Below are 16,447 nucleotides of genomic sequence, written 5' to 3'. Positions count from 1 at the left end.
GAAAATAACTCGTTTAAACGATATACTCTTTGACCGCGATATATTTCGGGATTGTAAAAATATATATTTGGCATCTCCTCTTCCTCTACGCTAATATCACGCAATAAAATATAGATTTGATACACAAACATAATAAGAAAGATAAAAACTCTCTCGACTGTGTGAAAATACTAAACTCTCAAATAAATACATATCTATTTGCAGGAAAAGTATAGGAAAAAATTCATTTTTTAAATAATTTTTAAAAAGCAGTTAATTTTTCAATATATGATATATTTTCAATCTTCTTTATATCAAACCTTGAAAAAAAAAAACAATCGCTGTATTAAATTCAAATTTTCTGTTTAAAAATAATAATTGTTTGATAAAAAAGTGATCAAAGTTATAGAAATTTACCAGAAATTAATTAATTTTCAGGAATACACAAGTACAATTAAAAATAACGTAGAAGATATACACATGTGTATTAAATTATCACATTATCTTTTGCTAAGGGCACAAGATTTTTCATCTCACGTTTTAGAATAGAACATCTGAATATTTACAATTAACAGTTTTTCAAGGGCAAATATAACAAAACATATCTGTAACGTTTATTAGAGGAAATCTATTTTTGATTTCACTCTCGCTATAATCTCTCTTAAAAAAAATCTATCGATCTTCTATATGAAAATCGAGGGGGGGCATCACGTGAGTCGCGATTCCTTTTTTTTTCATCGTTATCACACACGCGAATGACCCATGCGACTGATCTGGTTTGTTCTTATCGCTTTGTTGTGTAGGAAAAGAGAAAGAGAGAGAGAGAGAGAGAGAGAGAAAAAATAAGAGAAAGAATCATGTTTGACGATGAGGCGGAAAGATGTTGTTCCATTCTGTCATTACGACATTGCCACTCGCATGGACGCAAAGTTAAGGAAAGTACGCGATCACACACAGCGATTAGTTTTAGCGATACATTTTACTTGTTTGAGTTTTTGGAAATAAGCGATTTACACACCATCGTTAGTTCGCTATGAGTCGTCAAAATGTCAGCATGGTCATCACGCCAGCGAATATAGGTAATGATCTTTTTCTTTTTTTTTTTTTTTTTTTTTTTTTTTCGAATACTGTTATACACGAGTCGCATTTTTTCTTGTTATTTTTATGACACGTTCCGAGTTCTAATTAATATTATTAGTTATTCATTATTTGCTTAATATTTTCATAAATTTTTTAATTATAACAATATCGGAAAGTGGTGATAATAAATTGTGACAAAGAGAAAATCGTGTCATTCGACAATAATTTTTTTTCTCTCGTGCAGTATAAAAAAAATAAAACGGGACAGTCAGAAATATTTTTTACTTTTTTTTATTTACGGAATAGCAACAATCCAATAACTGGATAAAAAAGTCTATTTTCGATAAAATTCTATTTGATGGCTAAATACCAATCAAAGAGTGCATAGGTAATTTTATTTTTTATTTAACAACTAAAGTTGTTAAAAAAGTATTTTCTCGTTCAAAAATAACCAGAAACTAATCAGACCAAATGGATATTAGTAAATGATAACTAGTTTTTATGCCTAGTTACAACTCAGAATATTTTACTTTTTATTTTTATAGCCAATAGCCGAGACACATATACATCTACATGTACGTATGCCTCGGCTATATTCTAATTATATATTAATTGAATCTTAATCTACTGGTTATTTTTTTTCGAGTTGTAGCTGTATCTATAATGTAGCTTTATCTATAATATTAATTTGGCATAAAAGATTTGTAAGTAAAATATAATTTAAAGTGATATTATATATTAATTACGAAGAAATTTGCCGTAGTCAGTAATCGCTATGGACTTGAACGGGAACTTTTCCATCTAGAGGCAAGAGGTTGTCAACTTAAAAAAAATTGTACATATCCTAATATCATTAAAAATTATGACAAACCGCAATCTAATTGTGTATAGATAGATATATAGATCTAACACATAGATATAAATATAAAAGAAGAAATAATTTAATGCGTATATTATCACGCTAATTTGCCTCTCAACAAGTCGATGCGATCGAACTTTGAATTTGTGCTGGAAAACACAGCATGCTCTGCGATAGGAAAAATCACTTAAAGAGATAAGCCGCGTGTAAGAGATATCTCTTGTTAATTATCGATATGCAAAATTATTATTTTATTATTTATTATTTAAATCGCATTTTTTTTGCAAGCGAATTGAAAAGTCCACTGTAATGGGGCAAGTCTATAATTTATAAACTTTATCTTGGATCTTAAAATAATAAGTATATGAGATACATAGTTTATTTCTTTAACGCGAATCTTTCACTATATTTCAATTTATTATAAAATTTAATTCCAAGTAACGTAGACTTGAACTGATCTTATCTCACATTCTTTTTTCCATCAAAGTATTTTCCATATTATAAGTATTTTCATGTTATCATTATGTTGAGATTGTTGCTATTGCGAAAAGATATGCGTATCTTATAATTTGCGGATTATTGTAGATTTACTCAATTATCGCGAGCCCTTTAATTGTAACGAAGACGATTGAAATTTCACCGGTGTAGGGCCGAGAGTGCGATTCCCAGATGACTCGAACGTATTTCCCGAGGAATCGATTCATCGTACCATGCTCGGCCTTAACGTAGGACTGACGACGAACGATCGTAACGAACAAGATCTGGATAGCTACAACGAGGGTATTCACGGCGCCCGCACTGATAAACGCGAATTGGGCCACAGGTAAATCTCTCCAGAGAGCAGGACTCTCTATTAATAAAAGTGAGATAAAAGTGGATAAATTTCCTTGGTTTTATTAAGGAGGAACTGGACGGATCACCCTCGCTATACGTTAAAAGTTCACAAATCTAATACATTTCGAGATTCAATATGAATTTGATTTGACATTGCGCAAAATACTTTTAGAATATAATTTAATATAAAAAAATAATGTAAATTTAATTATCTTGTATATCGAACCTACTTTTTTTTTATAGTCGCTGTATCACTGTATGATTTTTTTTAACTGTATACGATAAAAATTCATGAAACTACAAATTTCGATTCACACGGAGCAAATCTTTATTTTAACTGACAATTTAATTATTAATTTTATATTTGAAAAGGCTAAAAGTATTTTGCGTAATGTCATATTCATCATGAATACCGCGTGAACCTCGAAATGTATTAGATGTATTAACTTTTATCGACGTAGCTTATCTGTCCAGCCTCTTCTTAATATGTGACACAACGGCCTCGAGAGTCGGTATTCGACGTATAAGACCGATGTTCATCTCGCGCAAACCTTTTGCCTTATTCCAATTATAGAATTTGGCCCCGGGTCAGTAATGTAGAGTTTTAAACCTAATTTTAACCCATTTTACTTCGCATTCCGTCCAAGATATATACCATTCCTTATTGTTAGATGACAGCGTTACGTAATGTTATATTATTTTTTATGCTATTGAAATTATTTAGCTTGCGCAAAACTCACAGGAAAATAATGACTTTTGTTTGAATTATCTCTATGCCGATATGTCACGGAACCCTAAAATCTCTCTCTATGAAAGACACAAGTCCAATTTTGTGTTATCGATGCACTTCTCGCCAGTAGTATACCGGATTCGAATTTCCTCGCGCATGAGAAAAGATATACATATATGTATTGTATATCTGGTCGCAGCATCGTGCTGCAGCATTGATTTTCTATCGAAAAAATAATTTTCATATTCCGAACACATATTACATATTCTGAAAATACATTTCTTCATAATGCAAGTTTACTTCAATAATTTATAATCTACAGTACTCGTGTGACAGAACTGTGTACGTAATGTGGATTCAAAAGCTGAGATTTCAGATATGCATCTGCTGAGACATTGCTCACACACACACACACACACACACATGATTATTGCTTTGAATTTGACATTTAGGCTAGTATATTGAATAATGACTTTTTACAGATTTTATTGTTAACATGTTAATAACATGTATCCATAATTGACTCATAGCAATAAGAAATTATGACTTAAAAGAAAAAGATTATTTCTTTTTAATGAAATATAATTTAATTTTATATTTTTGTTAAACAAAGTTATTCGTTTTTATACTTATATGCATGCATACATATATCGTGCTCTGTTTTAATAATATTTTTATGCAAGAAACTCTTTATAAAAAATATCTAATAAATCCTTTGAAAAGCAAACAAGTGAAAGATGTCAAATAAATTGTTTAATTGGCTTTTTATAGTTTTATAGTTTTTTAGAGAACAAAGCACAGACAGGAAATGAATCAAAACTAGTTAGATAGAACAGATAATTTAGAGAGAATAGATTAATCACGATAAATTCGAGCACTCAATAGTATTATTAGATAATGAAGGGGTTTATTCTTACACGACGACAATGTGCTTAGCAATCTTTCGTAGAATTTCATTATATCGCAGGCAGTTATTTCATTGTAATCATTTCCGACATTATTTATAATTCTCTCGATTCTTTATTGGATGTTTAAAGAAATATTTTTTATAAACAAAAAACTAATATACAATAAGTCTCTCTCTCTCTCTCCTCCCCCTCCCGTTTCTCTGACAAAGTACATTATATTAGTATAAAATTAATATTAAATTAATAATAAAATTGATTTATTACTTGAAATTAACAAAAGAAACTAATATATACCGTAATTTATACATACTTTGAATTACATAATAAAATTAGCTTTTCTTGATAAAATATTATATTTAATTAATTTGTACTTATGTATGATGTAACGAGGAAATTAATTACACTGCGTGTAACGATTGACTTTAAAAAAAATTATTTATTTATTATTTCTCTCATTTTATATTGCGTGTTTATCGTAATCCGCTGAACCAAGAACTGTCAAGGCGCGTTTGCGAGTTAATTGCGATAATATGACTAAAAATTTCCAACGTGAATTGCGCAAACAAATTTCTTTCAGTAAGCAGATAACAACAACTGACGTTGTAATGTAATCAAACAAAGTATTGCCTCATAAGAATGTGCTGCCAATATAATAAAACAGTATTTATTACCTCTTCTTGGAAGATTTTCTCTGTACAACGTATATAAAACATTTTACAATTAACGTATATAAAACATTATATTAACAATCCTTGATTGAAAGATAAAGAATACTATGACTGCGCAACTCTTATCAATCTTTTTATTAGACATGATCTAAAAAAATAAAAAGAAATAATAGATATATGCAGGTTACCTTTATCAGGGTTTATATTAATTCTCACAATCAGTAGATAGAGTTTGAGATCTAAATGTAGAAAAATTATATACGTACATATAGTAAGAAGTGATATGGCTAAAATTACTTTCCTGTCAATTTTTACATTGTTACATTTTTTTTTTTTTTTTTTTATTTTATAATGTACCTCTTCGTATAATACTCTTCCATTCTCTCTCTCTTTCTCTCATATTATATATATATATATATATATATATATATCACAAACTTAAAGAACTTTATTTGGGGGAGGGGGGAGGGGAATTAAACATGTATTTTCAAAGATATTTGTTTTTCGAAAATTTGGATTATTACTGGTAAAGAGATATTTTTTAAAAACACTAACATGCGTACGGTCATTCGTCATGACGGTCTTTATCTACTACTGGAATTTGAATGTACAAACGACGAGACTTATGCAATGAGGACAACTTGTTTCGAGTTACTGGCCAATATTTGTAAAGTAATGTTTCTTATGTTGAAATCGCATATTATAAACGTATAATTTATTCACATCTTACATAAAATCTTTAGCGTACTACTCTGTATAAATTCTTTATTATATCATAACTGTTTTTCTTTGACTTAATAATTGTTTAATTGATTTGTGTTAAACAAAATTTATAATAAGAATAAACACACACACACACACACACACACACACACACACGCGCGCATACATATATACATACGTACGTGCATGTGTATATGTGTGTGTGTGTGTGTGTGTGTGTGTTTATTCTTATTATAAATTTTGTTTAACACAAATCAATCAAACAATTATTAAGTCAAAGAAAAACAGTTATGATATAATATTATGGATTTCGGATTTTTTCTATTCTTTTTTCGTTTATTAATTGTTGAATAAAAATCCAAAATAACTCTATACCTTTTTTTTTTAAAAAAAGAATTTGATTAAATAATTCTCTTTGAATATTTCCAGTTTAAAATTATACATTTAATGGTTAATTATTAAACAAATATGATAAATTGTTCAGAAATTATTGCCAAAGTCACGTGGACATTGCGCCGTAGACACCGTGAATAATTGATTAGTGAAAGTACGATACGTGCAGTAACTTTCGTCCCAATATGAACGTATCCTCTTGTGCAAAGTATCTGACCGATTTAAAATCTATATCAACGCGAAACGCAAGATAAAATAGTCATGCTAAAAACCATTAAATAAATGTTTCGGTGAGATTACATACATGAAATTAATTCGGAATAACTGTCGATATACTTATACATAAATAGATGTATGATACGCATGATTGAATTTGTCTCGAAATCAGCTATAATACACAAGAAATTAAAATCTAGCTCTGTTAAAACTTTGATAAAAACTTTAATAACTTTATAAAAAAATCGGTTTGAGAAAATAAATTCTTCATGTTTATTCTTTTTCTATGTATATTGAAGTTTAAGAGAGATTTTTATCATGTTGTTATGATACACGTTTCTACATGCTATATATGTGACATTTTATAACATTTTATAATATATTACTTTAAGCATATATAATTATGCCTCTATTACGATATATTCCATATATGTAATACTGAAGACTCACTATAATTAAACGCAATTGTTTCAAGTGTTTTAAATACATGAAATAAGAAATATAAGTAGATATATAGATTTCTTGGCAGGATACATCTACGTTGTTGTCAATAAAGTTATACAAATAACGTATATATAATTTTACATATAATTTTTGATCGCGTACCGCGTACTCGTTTTGTTCAGTTGTTGAATGAGTTAATCGTCTGACTTTAAGTTTGTTCGACATATAGGTTGTATGTAAAATCGAAATCGGTGATTTCGAGCAAATCTAATATTAGCTAACCAACTTCTCATACGTACCAAGCACAAGGTGATATGATTCACTTGGATAGACTTGCGTGCGCTGTTTTCGTGTGTTATCTCGCTACCTGCAAGATTCACCAAACATATCGCCTACATTGACAAAAGAACAGCCAATTTCTTTTATATATTTCTGATTATACATTCAGGAAATCGGAGTAAAAAAAAAAAAAAAAAAAAAAGAAAGAAAAAAAAGAGACGCGGATAAAGAAACACTTCAAATGTGTGGGTTTAACGCGACATTGAATTCTTTCCATTTAGTGATGACAAGTCGACACAAGTGTCATTCCATCTTGTCGTTGTCGCTGCATGTTGAAAAAAGACAAGATGATGCTTGTGTTAACTAAATGTAAAACACCTATATTGATGTACCGAAACAATTATCACATTAAGTTTGTATAATAGCACGCGATTCATCGCTACTTACGAGGTGAAATACATCCTATATGTATACGTATACAGTCAAAACACACACATTTGGTTCTAATGTAGGTATTGTTCGGTAAAGCTGGCTGGACAACGTTCGCACACATGTACACGATCGTAAATACGTTGAATTTGAAGGAGGTTGCGTCCGGAAGACGAATGAATTAGTTCCCATCGTTGCGTATTAATCGACCCCGACGACTCGCCACAGACCAGTTGACGTATGGTCATTGAGCGAGCAGCATCGTCGTCGTTTTTCCAACGAAACAGTGCCTTTCACACACGCATGCTGCCATTCCTTCCGACGTGCTACTTTTACTATATGTCATTAATATCGTGATAATCCGGAAAGCTTTCGTCAACCGAGTGAGTGTGTATCAGAGAGTAATCGGTGAACATATTCCGATTCAAAGAATAATCTTTGTAATAAGTTGAGAAAATTTGTCGTGCAAATATTCTCTTATGTGCGTTATATACATTTTTCTTTTAAATATACCTTCCTTTTACGCGCACGCGTGCATAGCAATAATGTAAATATAATGTAAATATAATTTTATCAACTATTGTCATAATGTTTTTTTTCCTTTGATGGATTTTATCAACTTTCCGTATCGTTATGTTACATTTATCGTTACGTGTTGTTAAATTTCAAATTTTTAGAGTGTTTTATTTCACCTTGTACGATTTATTTAGTGATTTTATTGTATGATACATCTGTGTGTTGTGGCTAGATAAGAAAAACGCAAATCATAAAGTATCGATGATTAGTTGATATTTCGCGAAAAATGTGGCTGAAAAATACAAACGACGATGCCTTGCCAACTGCGAATTTTGTGAATCCGCGACATTGCGTGCAGAATGAGTAAGTTGTCTGTTTCTTCACTTTACTTATTAAAAATTTCAGAAAAAAAGTACGCCAAGTAAAGATTCGACGATTGTTCAAGAAAAACATTGACTAATACAAGTGACTCATCTTTCTCTCTTTTTCTGCTTTAATGTCTTTTTAAATCACACTTTATGGTTTAATAATTATTTTCTACGCTCCCTTTCCCCGACTTGTGTTAGTCTTATGATTTTCTATTATTTAAAATTTCCATTTTTTTTATTCTAAAATTAAAGATAAAAGATTAAAAAATTCAGAAAATAGTGTAAAGAACTATTTATGATCAGAATTATGACATAGAGAAATAAACTTTTCGTATTGGATCTTATATACATTTGCGGTCGCAATTAATATTATAAAAAATTATCGTAAAGTTCATCTTTAGTACTTTTAAAGATTTTGATATATTTGAAAGTTGGATTTTGAACACACGCATCTAATTTAAAATAATACATAGGTCCATATTCTGACAATGAGTTCACATTTATCGCTATAAATATGTTTTCTAAATATGTTTTTATGCATGTGTTTGTATTTAAAAGCATATTTAGAGATAAATATGTGTTCAGAATCCAGACCATTTCCAAATACATAATTTCCTCGAACAAAGATAAACAGCATATTTTTGCCTTCTTCGTCATCTTACACGTTTCAAGATAATTAATTCAACAGCACTATACATACAATATATTAAGAACAATCATTACAGTTTTATACATGCGTGAAATTTTATCGCAGAATTCTTTATGGTGGATAGATGCCCTACTATTTAAAGTAATGTTCAATAGATGCTAAACAAAAATGTTTAATAAATGTTAAACAAATATTTACGCTAGACTTAAATTATTTTTCTTTCAATTACGGACAACAAAATATTAAATTCAATAATATATAATTCAAAATAGAAAATTCAAAAGTCAATTTAAAATTAACAATAAGTTTAAAATACTTAAATTCTTTATAATCGTAACTTAAAGACTCGTTATTTCATTACTTACTATGTTACGAATAAATTGAATTGTACTAAAAGAGAAAGAGAGAGAGAGAGAAATAAATTTAACCTTGGAATATATGACCCTCTTTGCTGTATACAATAATTAATATAAATTTATTATAAAGATAAAAAGAAAAGAAAAGAAAAAAAAGAACAGCTATGTTTTTGTTACTCGATGATTATAACAATGTTTCGTTAGTATACTTTACACGATTTATCAAATTTAATTATATATAATTTTCCGTCTTAAATGTTAGTATCGTAAAAAAATGAGTGTTTATACAAGCAGAGAAGCAATATAAAACATAGACAAAAACCGATTTTGATATTACCAAGGTTATCGTTTCTATATCAGCAAGAAGATTTTCAAGGAATCGTACTTCACTCTGTCGCAACGAATCGTTGTTACACATACACAAAAAATCCCGCCAAATTCTCGTCATTGCATTAAATTAATTACGCACTTTTCGAATCAGCGTAAATCTATATTATATAATTAATTTGTGATGTTCCTCAATCGACAAATTTTGTTTTTACAGAATCTTTGTCAATCGAAGTCTTCACTTGGAGAACATCAAGTTTTATGGATTTGACATGGATTACACATTGGCAGGTGATTATTTTGCAATAAATGTACCTCTTTTAAAAAAATTAAAAAATTAAAAATAAAACAGAAAATTACATTATGCTAAATATTTTAGAGTACAAGTCACCGCAGTACGAGCAATTGGGTTTTAATCTGCTCAAGGATCGTCTGGTGTCTTTAGGATATCCACAGGAAATCAAGGCCTTTGAATATGATCCTAGTTTTCCTGTTCGTGGATTATGGTTCGATACTTTGTACGGAAATCTGTTAAAAGTGGATGCTTATGGAAACATCCTAGTTTGTGTTCATGGTTTCGAGTTTTTAAAACAGTAAGAGATAAAAATATTATATTTAACTTTTTTTTTTTTTTTTTTTTTTTTTTGCACAATTTGTTAATTGTTTTTTTTTTTATTTCTCATTTTCTGCCCGATTTGTTTTATTTCAGCTCTCATATCTATGAACTTTATCCAAACAAATTCCTACAATTAGATGAGTCTAGAGTTTATGTGCTCAATACCTTGTTCAATCTACCGGAAACCTATTTGCTAGCCTGTCTTATAGACTTTTTCACAAACTCGCCGCAATTTAGCCGAGAAAAAACTGGAGTGAAAGAAGGTGAGCTCACTATGAGCTTTAAAAGTATATTTCAGGATGTCAGAAACGCGGTAGATTGGATACATCTCCACGGTAATCTGAAAACAAAGACAATCGAAAATTTGGACGAATATGTAAAGAAGGATAAGAGATTGCCCATGTTTCTTACGAGAATCCGAGAGAGCGGAGCGAAAGTATTTTTATTAACTAACAGTGATTATGTTTTCACGGACAAAATTATGACTTATTTGTTCGATTTTCCACACGGTGCAAGGGTATGTTTTTTCCTCTCTTATTTATATTCTATTAAATTTTTTAAATTAGTTGTTTTATACAAATTAATGAAATCTGTATGGTTAAAAGTTAATAATTTGAAGGGATCACACAACATTAACCTTAGAGAGACATTAAAGTTTATTTTATGATGGAATTGCGCGATACTGCGGGTACAAATGACCGCGCCAAAATCTTGACCTTTTAAAACTTTAATAAAATAATAAAAATTAATATATCATTTTTTAAACACTTGTATTGTTCCATTATATAAATGTGTACTTACATATATATATATATATGTATATATATCTCCATTAGCGTCTCATTATCTCATTATTATAATATTTATAATGTCATTCTACAGTTAAACGTGCAAATTTACATCAACTATCAAAACTTTGTGTTTTTATAGTTATATATATATATATATATATACACATACAGTTGCTTGGAACAAGATTTCTGTATACATTTATATGAGAAATCTCTTTTTATTTCTAAATGTAAAACAATCTTTCCAATATAAATTGTAAACTTTTTTAACTCTCTCTTGCTCTTATGACAAAACATCCTATGTATTATTCGTAAAGTCTAAAATAAAAGTACATTTTTTAATGTGTTTTCTCATTTTAGCCTGATGAACCACATAGAAATTGGAAAACATATTTTGATACAATTGTGGTAGATGCCAGAAAGCCATTGTTTTTTGGAGAAGGGACAATTTTGCGACAAGTGGACACGAGCACAGGCGCTTTAAAGCTCGGTACACATAAAGGACCACTTCATACAGGTGATACGTCAAACATTTCGATATAAACGTAACTTAGGAAACATTTTTTGCTTGTGATTATAAGTAAAATGAAGTAATTTGATTATGTAATCAAGTTGGTTTTTATTTAAAACAGGGGAAGTGTATTCAGGAGGCTCGTGCGACGTGTTTACCGAATTTATTGGTGCAAAAGGAAAGGATGTATTATACGTCGGTGATCATATATTTGGTGATATTTTAAAAAGTAAAAAAATAAGAGGCTGGAGAACATTTTTAATAGTCCCTGAATTGGTTCAAGAGTTGCACGTTTGGACCGATAAATGTCAATTGTTCGCTGAATTACAAAGTCTAGACGTTATGCTCGGAGAAATGTACAAGTGAGTGGCACGATCGGTCATAAATGTTATCATTTATCAGAATAAGAACAAATTAAACTATATATTATTTGTGTGTTTTTGTTAATATCGTGTATCACTTACTCTTTGTTCATTTATTTAGAAATTTAGATAGTAGTACAAAAGAAAAGCCAGATATCTCTAAGCTACGCGCGTCTATAAGAGACGTCACGCACAAGATGGACTTGGCTTATGGCATGATGGGTTCCTTGTTTCGCAGCGGAAGTAGACAAACATTTTTCAGCAGTCAAGTCGTAAGGTATGCCGATCTGTACGCGGCGACTTTCTTGAATCTGATTTACTATCCCTTTTCGTATATGTTCAGAGCACCTGCTATGCTGGTAAGTTATTGTTTATGAAACTTGGATATACGATTTTTACTCCAAGTTGTATTTTTAATACGAAACAATTACTTTTATATGTTATCTATTTATGTGTTATACTTTTAGATGCCACATGAAAGTACAGTAGCACACGAACAGAGATTTGTCATGGAAACGCCAATGATAAGCCGTTCTAGAACATTTAAATTGGCAGATGAGGAAGAAGAACATAATCGACCTTCTTCTGTAAGTATTTAGAACAATAATAAATCTCATTGTGATAAATAGCCAATATATTAATTGATTATAATATAATTTTTTCTATGTTTTTGTTAGAAGAATTTGTATGTGGACCATTTTAATAGTCAAATTCCACATGCAAGACCGGAAACACCGCGTAATGTCACACATACGCACGATGAGGATTGCAGTGATGAAGATAGCGATTCACAGAAACAAGCTAATCAAGTGAAAATGTGTACAAGAAGCACAAATTGCAATTGAAGTAATATTTTTTTCAATTACATGAGATGCTACGTTTAACATCTCGCTTAATTGAAATTGACTGAAAAATGAATTGCAAATAAAAACATAATATATAACTTATTAAATAAGATATATCTTATGTTTCAAAGAATTATATATATAGTGTATGATGATTCATCCCGCATTAACATTATTTAGTTCTAAAAAATATGTATATATGAAAATTTATATTTTTTAAACAACATGTTAATGTAGAAATGAGATTGATTTGATTATATATATAATGTGAAAAAAAATAATTTCTATTATATTTTATTATATGTATAATACGATACTTTTGTAGAATCGTGGGACACACTCATGCGACGATTAGCGCACAATGCTCATATTATGAAACATTCAGAATTATACAATATATATATTAGATTTTGTTAGCATTGTATATGATGTATATGAGAACTTTACATTATTAAGATTAAGAAGTATTATATTAAAAGAAGTGTTGATATAGAAAGAAACATTGATATTAAATTACTTATTCTAAAATTGAGTGTACTAGCCCGCTCTTTTTATATATATATAATAAAAGCTCGTGTATAGAAGCACGCGTAAAAATATATATACGCATATATATATATATATATATGTATATATATATATATATATATATATATAAAGAAATAAACGCGAGGTGTAGCAAACCTAAAGTATACTGTACAATTTAAACTAATGTGTACAGAACGAAAATTATACGATCATATTCTTTAAATTAATTTTTAAATAATTATATACTTAACAAGTATTAGCTTTAATTAATTCTTCATAACGAATGCTAATTATTAGACTTGTGATTAGATAACATTAGATTTTATGCTGAAAAAGGATATAAGACAATATTCTATTTCTCTTTGTATACGATGTAAATTGTTACAGAACTGTTATATAATAATGAAAAAAAAAATGAAAAAAATGTATGCATGTGCGGTGTGTGTCTGTATGTCCTTCGTATAAAATATTTTATTATTACAATTTTACAATTAATAATATATTTGTGTTATTACTGACAGCTATACACGCAAAAAAGTTACATAACAATAAGATTATTTTATTCGATTTATCTATACAATAAAATATCGCATTAAAATTAAAGCTTCGATTATATTCACATGAGTAAATCTGCCAAATACTCTTCAAACTCCTTTTCTCTCGTCTTTTCCACGTCTTGTGATGGCTTTTCTTTCCAAATATTTGATTCGTCTATATCGGTGCTTACGACATTAGTTTGTGTCTCAATTGAATTAGGATCTGTTTCTGTTTCATTATCCATTTCACGATTATCGGATGTAATAGATACCTCGCTATTACTTTCCGGATTTACACCCAAACGTTTCAAAGATTTTTTCCTTTTCACCTCACGCTTTTGTGATCGATAATTAAGTTTTATCGAACATTCTGGACAAAGCCCTTAATGTAAAAAAATATGTTCATTATTTTATGTAAATCTCTTATAAACTGTATAACTGTTTTTAAATGAATAACATACTTAATTTTACTAAAGCGTTCTTTTTTTCGCCATGTTCTACGTAGCCAAAATTAAGCTCCCAAGAACGCAGGTTCTCCTTCTCATTGCATGTTTTACTACCACATTCAAATTGTCCTTTTCCAGCTATTACTTCTTTCTCAGTTCTCCATCTCAAAGCAACCTAGATGTTGCGCAAATTGTATTGTCATATAATAACACAACAAATAACTTTTGTAATATACTTAAAATATATGCTCATATACACAAAATAAAAAAGTAAAATATAAAATTGAGATGTGTGTCTCATACCTTATTAAATTTATAATATGTGAGGTTGCATATACAGTACTCCTTGAATAGTTTGTCATAGTATTTTTTCGCTAATTTTGCACCCCATGTATCTGGAATATCCTTTTCTTGGTCCCAGAGGAACTTGTGATTCTCTCTGATGATGTCATAATCAGTTTTATCCCGAGACCTCAAAACAGGTCGAAACTTCAAGATCTGCTTATTACACACAAGTTACAAAGTTTATGCAGTTATAACTGCATTAACAAAGTTTATACAACAGTTCTTCTATTTATTGTTAATAATAAATCTGTCACAGAGAAATGCTGTACATACTTATTAAAGCAAGTAAAAAAAAAAGATCAAGTCAAGAAAAAAAAGAAATATAATAATAATAATTTCTTTATTGTTCAAAGTAATATATAGTGGATGATATTTGGCAATAATATACTATTTTATAATAAAAAGCAAAAATACTCTAGTATGCTGATATATAATGTCCAACCAGGAATACTAATAAAAATAATTTGCATGTGTATATTAAAATCAATAAGAAGAGTACTTTGCTAATTAGTATATAATTTAAATAAAATAAATTGAGAAATTAGAAACGGAATCGAGTGAAATTATAAGCAATGTGAATAAATGAGGAAAGTAATATAAAGAATGGATAGAAAGATGTAGGAAATTGAAATTTTTATAGCAGAAATAAGAATATGAAAAAGAATTTTGATGTGTGACATGTACAAAAAAGGTAAGTTGACAATAAGATTGAAAACAAGTGGCAGGAATAAGAATAAAAGTCAACATTGATACAAATTTCAAAGGTATAAAAGAGTAATATGAAAATCAAAATGAATAATATTATAAACAATATATATATATATATATATATATTCCTGTCTTTGTAGCAAAAAAAAAAAAAAAGAAAACAAACATAAATTCTAAATATCCTGTGAAGTAAACATTAAGATTAAGATAAGAGACATAAACAATATCTGTGTAAATAAACAAGGAATAGGGATTGATTGGATAACAAGTAGTTTTTGAACGATAAATAAAAATATGACATTCAGAAGATATAATAACCTTCCAAGATAAATATAAGCTTAAAATGTAACTGTATATGTACATACATGATTTAAAGGACCAGAAAAAATCAGCATGCACTGATAGAGCTTTGATATGTTTGATCAAATTATATTAGTGTAATCAACATATTTTATTAATCGTACTAACAAAAAGATGTCGTACAAAGAGAAAAAAGAGTCCAAGGATTTGAATAAACTCTATCAAGCATATACAATGTGAACATTATATAACATTAATCGCATAGCATAGTGAAATGTAATAAATACAATAAATCTGTTTCTGTTCTAAATAAATACAAATTTGTCATATTCTTATATTAGTATGAGAGAGTATCAGAATAAAGTAGCCAACGATTACCTAAACATTTTTATATTTAGCAAGTTCAAAATAGAAAAAGAAGAAAAAAAGAAGAAATAAGCAAAATTAAAAAAGTAAATATTTCAGAAAATAGAATTAAGCAATAAAGATCTAATATGTATGTACAAGCGAAATATATTTCTGCAATATAATCAAGCTTTCAAATTATAAAATGAAAGATTTAACTTACGTATCCCGTTTCAATGACGACACAGATTTCCCGTAAAGTGTCAAATAATCGTTTATGAGTTTCTTGTGTCTGTCATAAGCTGACAAATGTGCGTAAGCCGGAAACATCTTCGTCGTTAAATTTTGTATGTATT

General features: G+C 29.0%; 2 protein-coding genes across 11 annotated transcripts in view; one reads left to right on the top strand and one right to left on the bottom strand.

Annotated features, from left to right (window-relative positions):
- The window catches only part of Nt5b (5' nucleotidase B), a 17,623-nt gene extending 3,597 nt beyond the window's left edge, over positions 1 to 14,026 (top strand). For 3 of the 10 annotated variants that reach the window (XM_072893258.1, XM_072893263.1, XM_072893262.1), the window contains exons 3-10: positions 9,976 to 10,049; positions 10,138 to 10,351; positions 10,468 to 10,891; positions 11,526 to 11,682; positions 11,798 to 12,038; positions 12,160 to 12,397; positions 12,506 to 12,625; positions 12,716 to 14,026. In XM_072893258.1, coding sequence (XP_072749359.1) covers positions 9,976 to 10,049; positions 10,138 to 10,351; positions 10,468 to 10,891; positions 11,526 to 11,682; positions 11,798 to 12,038; positions 12,160 to 12,397; positions 12,506 to 12,625; positions 12,716 to 12,883 — 1,636 coding nt within the window. In that variant the 3' untranslated portion in view covers positions 12,884 to 14,026. Of the gene's footprint in view, positions 1 to 868; positions 1,059 to 2,503; positions 2,742 to 7,327; positions 8,024 to 8,290; positions 8,422 to 9,975; positions 10,050 to 10,137; positions 10,352 to 10,467; positions 10,892 to 11,525; positions 11,683 to 11,797; positions 12,039 to 12,159; positions 12,398 to 12,505; positions 12,626 to 12,715 lie in introns of those variants that run through there. The other 7 variants (XM_072893261.1, XM_072893264.1, XM_072893266.1 and 4 more) reach the window with 7 other exon arrangements.
- LOC140666270 (protein FRA10AC1 homolog) lies at positions 13,949 to 16,447 on the bottom strand. Its single transcript, XM_072893279.1, has 4 exons — positions 16,315 to 16,447; positions 14,697 to 14,865; positions 14,409 to 14,568; positions 13,949 to 14,329 (listed from the first exon to the last, which is right to left on the bottom strand). The coding sequence occupies exons 1-4, from the start codon at positions 16,419 to 16,421 to the stop codon at positions 14,028 to 14,030; spliced, it is 738 nt and encodes a 245-aa protein (XP_072749380.1). The 5' UTR covers positions 16,422 to 16,447; the 3' UTR covers positions 13,949 to 14,027.

This window comes from Anoplolepis gracilipes, chromosome 5, assembly GCF_047496725.1.
Source record: "Anoplolepis gracilipes chromosome 5, ASM4749672v1, whole genome shotgun sequence".
Lineage (NCBI taxonomy): Eukaryota > Metazoa > Arthropoda > Insecta > Hymenoptera > Formicidae > Anoplolepis > Anoplolepis gracilipes.
The sequence above is the reverse complement of the archived record's forward strand: the minus strand, read 5'-3'. Positions and strand labels throughout refer to the sequence as shown.